This window comes from Schistosoma haematobium, chromosome 3, assembly GCF_000699445.3.
Source record: "Schistosoma haematobium chromosome 3, whole genome shotgun sequence".
Taxonomy (NCBI): domain Eukaryota; kingdom Metazoa; phylum Platyhelminthes; class Trematoda; order Strigeidida; family Schistosomatidae; genus Schistosoma; species Schistosoma haematobium.
The window spans coordinates 3,142,352-3,148,010 of record NC_067198.1 but is presented as its reverse complement, the minus strand read 5'-3'; the positions used below and the strand labels follow the sequence as shown (position 1 = coordinate 3,148,010).

Below are 5,659 nucleotides of genomic sequence, written 5' to 3'. Positions count from 1 at the left end.
GGAGCCTGTGAACACGCGTTATGAAGATGAAACTGGACATCCATCTGTGAAAATCATACATGTGTGTTTAACCCATTGAATGGCAGCACATTTATGTGGTTCAGAGCGTATGACCCCGTTGAATCGCTACTTGGATAATATCGTCGGATTCGAATGAATACGTGGTAAAAATGCAAAAAGCAAACATTAAGAAAAAGGAAAGAAATACCGAGATGTTCGTAAGTAGACTCAAAATTGCACTTTCGAAAGAAACGCAAGTGCTCGCCAGACCAGTGATTGATTCCAGTAAATTAGCTTACTCAAGAAATGAAAATGAACAAAGTTTATAATGGTATAATAAGCAAGATCAATACTTCAAACCGAAGTGTCTGTTTACGAGTAAAGCAGAATTGTAACAGATGACATTTAAAACAAAATGGAATAACAAATATCAAAATGGTGACAATTTTATGAAATAAAGGTTACTCGCAAGCCCCACCAAAGAAAAAAACCACGAATAAGTTCACTTGATTAACGAAGGTTCACCTGCATGTGGCCGTACCAATTGTGTGATGGGAAAGATTAAGTCCGATAGTCTTATTCAGTACCTCAATGTAGTTTATAGTGCCTAAAACGATGCTATAAAACTGTGATAATCTTTGATCACATGCTGTGAGCCAATAAATTAGAAGAACAGACTACAAAGATAGAGTTTATTTTCTTCAGAAACAGTGAAAGTGTATTAGTGTAACCAAGAATTTTTTGATTGATACAGAGAAACAATTGATATTGAATATAAATTTGATTACATATTAAATGTCGAAAACAGATAGAAATATGGCCTTTATTTTATGGTTACACAAATAATTGAATATACACTTAACCATATTTTTAACTAGTTATCCACTACAGTTAGTGCAGTTACGTGTCTAGAATATCTGGAAAACCTGAAAACATATTGTAACATATAAAGCGCGTCTAAAAAATCATTGGGTTTTTATGCTTGTTCGTTAAGAGGATATTGGACACTAGCAAATGGCGGAGTCATTAAGTTTGCAGAGAGGTATATTGTGAATTGATTATATTCACATTTTAGATATTAATAGAGTGTTGGAGTTATTGGAAATACTTCAGAGATGCCCTGAAATACAACCATCAAAGTTGGCAGCCCTACAGCGCATACTGCAGTCAGACTTTTGCGACATGATTCGTGAAGTTTATGAGCATATATATACAACTGTTGATATTAATGGGTCGGAAGAAGTTAGTATTGTTTTGTTGTATTATGGGTTTTACACAAACGTAATTTTCTAAGCCTCAATGTTGTCGTTTATGCTACTGAGTAATCCATTCATGTAAACTACTAGCGGAAATTGTTGTCAACGTCTCCACTTGATTTATTCAATAAAGGATAGATGCTTTTAAAAGCCTACTAGAAAAGTGTCGTTGCATGTTCTCAAGGCCCAAGCCTGAAGTTCACGGAGATTATGGAATGAGTTTGAAATCACAAGGTGAAATAGCTCAAAACCCACCACAATGGCTTAGGTATATACACTCACTGTACCCTTAGAACATGAGATTAAAATTACTTTACACTTTTCTACGGACTAGTTCCTTCTCCTTGTATCATACAATTATATGCAATCTTTTACATATTACTACCATTCAAGTAACTGCTTCTATGAATGTATTCAGTCTTCAGTGATAAGGGTGGGAGGTATACCACCTACGTTAATCCTTGCAGTTTGTAACACTGTAGAGGTCCAATCTCGTTTTGAATACATCAGCAAGAGGTGCTGATATTACGTGTTCCGCTAGAGAATTCCAGTAATTCACTACTCGCTGCGAGAAACGAAACTCCAGACGTAAGACGACGTGATCTCGGTTTTTACACTTTCTTCGAATGTCCTTTCAAATGATCAGTCCTAGACGGGAGGAAAAGATAAGACATTAATGTCGGGGTCATCGTTCATTATGGGATAAGCCAATATTATATTACTCCGTATTCTACAGCAAGATCACGGAAATAAATTGAGTTGTCTTAGTTTGTCTTCATAAGAGAGACCTTTTAAATTTTATGCCCTCGTCGTTGGACTCGTTCCGGCATACCCGCCCCATACTGAGAGGGCGAAAAGCAAATGTCCGGCGCCTTAATCGGGTTGGTGGATACGTAGGGTCCACTCAGGGATGTTGGAAAACCCTGATTCCAAACCAATGGTGCACATAGACCCTAGAATCCTGAGAAAACAAATGGCGTGTGAACCTATTGTTGGTCACCGGCTACCGGTGGGGCTGAACCTACCTACGTTGCTCCACTGCCTTATGGATTAGACCTTTACGTCAAAGGTGGTCTCCTAGGAAGACCACCCGCTCCTGTTTGGTCTGCCAGGTAGTGTCCCAGTCCTCACACCAATCAAGTGATTTGTGGCGCATATATATTTGGTGTCTTCTTGTACCAACGTTTACGTGCTTGAATAAATAGACGTAAGGGGCCCAGCCAAGATGTGGAATCGTTCCGTAAAGTCATTGGCAACCAGACAGCCGTATTAGTCGGTGTAAACTACCTAGATGATGTCCGCCTGATTATCGTAATCAGTGGTTAAAGACTTTGGATGACAAGGTTTGTAGTAGCGCAGGCGCATCTATTTTGTATCTGCCCAAGTTATTATCTGAATTCCTCATAGTTCGTTATTACATTAATTTGTATTCTCTTGAATGATATCTTCGATGCCTAATCTTCCGTATTATCGGTGATACTATTAATACATCTACTATTCTGTGATAAGACCTTACAATTTCATCCGGTGTGCTAATGAGATATGACAGTGTGAACTGATTTACATACATACTAGGTTCTAAGTAATAACTGACCGACTTTTATTCTTCATTTTATTTAAACTCTTATTAGGTGAAAGCAAGTGCAACAGCCAAAGCTACTGTCGCAGCTTTTGCTGCAAGTGAAGGACACGCTCATCCACGTGTCATAGAACTACCAAAAACTAATGAAGGTCTAGGTTTCAATGTTATGGGTGGTAAAGAACAAAATTCACCTATTTACATAAGTCGAATTATTCCTGGTGGTGTTGCAGATCGTCATGGTGGTTTAAAACGTGGTGATCAATTACTATCAGTAAATGGGATTTCTGTGGAGAGTGAACATCATGAAAGAGCTGTTGAACTTTTGAAATTAGCACAAGGTGATGTACCGTAGATTTTAAGATGTTTTTCTCTATCAATACATGTGATATTTCATTATTGCGGAGTTTCGTGTTAATATCCTTATTATCACGTTCTCACAATGCCAGAATACTCGTCTATATATGCTTGTTCTAATCCACATTATGCGTAGTTTTAGTATAGTCATAATTACTTGTTATACATTGTTTTTCCAGTTTAAATCATATCAAAAAAATTGTAATAATAATCTTCTTTCCATTATAGGTACTGTGAAACTTGTAGTAAGATATACACCACGTATTCTTGAAGAGATGGAAGCACGTTTTGACAAGCAAAAAGCTCGACGTCGGCAACTTAGTTAATACAAATTTGGAGGTGTGTATGCATAATGCGGTGATGTATCACTCACTAGATTATTTAGACGAACACTGCAGGTTGAGTTGTCTAATAACTTTCTTCATATAGTTTGTTTTTTCAACTCTGTCTTTCTATTCTAACTTGTTACATTCTCATTAGGATCTGTATATAATTTGTTGTTTATATTAGTTTTTGATCATTTTGTTGATTTTCAATTTTTCATTATACTCTGTTTTAACATGCTGTAGTCATTTAGACAAAATATTTAATTCTTACATAACAATGATTTCGATGACTTTAAAATAGAATATATGTCAAACTATAATTCAGTCATTAATCATTTATTTATTTGTGAAATTACAACTTAAGTTATTGAAGTAGGCTTGTAAGCATGATCACTCGGTTTTTGATGACTTATGTTGACTGGTTATTGCTTCTAAATGTCTCTTATTAAAATATATTTATGGGAATTTCATGGATTATGCTGAGACATGTACATGTATGATATATGATCACTTCAGCTGCGAGAAACTAACAATGGTAGAAATTCCACTGAATATATGTTTGTAGTCTAACGACTATTGTCTGTGGAAGTAAGTACTAGATTTGAGACAATGGATGTAATGAGATACGAATGATCCAATAAACGTTAAAATGGGAATGTACGTAGTTGAGTTATCGTTCTAGGTAAGGACACGTTATATAAGCGAACAAAGAGAGGAAATTAACAAAATAAGACTACATTCGAGGCGAAGGAAATGAGATCAAATGACACCTAACTCTAAATTTAAATTAAGGTAGAGAATAAATGCAACTACGAATTCATCACGTCCGAGCTCCTGGTGGCCTTGGAAAATGAAAATGTGCCTTCGGGTCTAAATGGATATTTGAATTATTAGTTATCAATTCGCAAATTAGTTATGGTGTCCATGTAGAGTGACGGCATACAACAACCTCTCTCCATTGTTCCATTCGAGCAGTGGGGTTAGGCAGGGTTGCCCAATCTCACCATTTCTCTTCAACTTTGCCATCGACGACATTCTGGTGGATGTAAGAAATGGCGGTGTGGATCTGTTGTCTGGAAAAAGACTTCTCGACCTTGAGTATGCGGATGATATTGTCTTACTGTGCGATAACGCCCAAGTCATGCAATCCACACTTAGTCAGTTGGCAATCAGTGTCCGTGGGTATGGTATGTGCTTTGCACCTTCGAAGTGCGAAGTACTTCTACAAGTCTGGCAGGATTCCAATCCTGTACTCACCCTGGATAGTGAGCAAATAGTAGTCGAGAATGTCGTGTATCTAGGTAGCTGGTGGTGGCGTGAGTGACGAGATCAGTTCATGTATAGTGAAAGCCAGAGAGGCTTATGCCAATCCGGGCCCACTTTGGCGCTTTCGTGATGTCAGTCTGGTTGTAAAAGGCCGGTTGGTCTATGCTTGTGAAACCTGGCCTCTCCGAGTTGAGGATGTTAGACAACCCTCTGCATTCGATCCTCTCTGTCTCCGAAGGTTTGTTGCAACTAGTGGCAACACCATGTTAGTAATGCAGAGGTTCGGCATCGTGTGTTCGGGCAGAGACGATAATGCAACTGATGTCACCATCTTGAAACACCGACTTCAGTGGCTTGGACATGTTCTACGAATTTCGTCCCATAGAATTCCATGTCGTGCATTACTTGCCGACTCGGACTGGTTGGAAGAAGCGGAGAGGTGGTCAGTGTATAACATGGTGTCGTGGTATGAAAGAAAGCTTCAAAGGACTGGCTTCTGTTGGTCCCTCACGGCTCCCTGGTTGGGGTCCGAGAGATGGTGCTACACAGTGGCTAGAGACGTTATCAGATATGGCTCAGAATAGAAGCCAGTGGCGATCCTGCTGTAACCTTCTTTTACTTTCTTCATAAAGTGGTTGTGTCTCCCTTAACTGAAAGATTTCTTCTGATTGTACCTTCCCGTCCCCTCATTATTACTATTATTATTACTACACTACCTTACACCAATCTCTTCTTTATTGTTCGTTTTTCTTACACTCCGTACCTTTTTCTCCTCTTTAAATTCTCATTGTTTTGTGTGGCGCATATATATTTGGCGCTCTCTTGTACCAATATTTATGTGTCCAAATAAATAAATAATATGGTGTCTAGGTCAC

At 38.2% G+C, this 5,659-nt stretch overlaps 1 protein-coding gene across 1 annotated transcript; it reads left to right on the top strand.

The window, feature by feature from the left end:
* Positions 1-805: 805 nt before the first annotated feature.
* Positions 806-5,278, top strand: LIN7C_1 (Protein lin-7 C). Its single transcript, XM_051212778.1, has 4 exons — positions 806-1,042; positions 1,076-1,242; positions 2,888-3,176; positions 3,421-5,278. The coding sequence occupies exons 1-4, from the start codon at positions 1,015-1,017 to the stop codon at positions 3,516-3,518; spliced, it is 582 nt and encodes a 193-aa protein (XP_051068691.1). The 5' UTR covers positions 806-1,014; the 3' UTR covers positions 3,519-5,278.
* Positions 5,279-5,659: the final 381 nt, after the last annotated feature.

Bases quoted from the DNA above. Each gene is read 5' to 3' on its own strand.
- LIN7C_1 (XM_051212778.1), top strand. From the start codon at position 1,015: ATGGCGGAGTCATTAAGTTTGCAGAGAG. The intron at 1,043-1,075 runs GTATATTGTGAA...TTCACATTTTAG, and splicing joins GTCATTAAGTTTGCAGAGAG to ATATTAATAGAGTGTTGGAG. The intron at 3,177-3,420 runs GTGATGTACCGT...TTTCCATTATAG, and splicing joins ACTTTTGAAATTAGCACAAG to GTACTGTGAAACTTGTAGTA.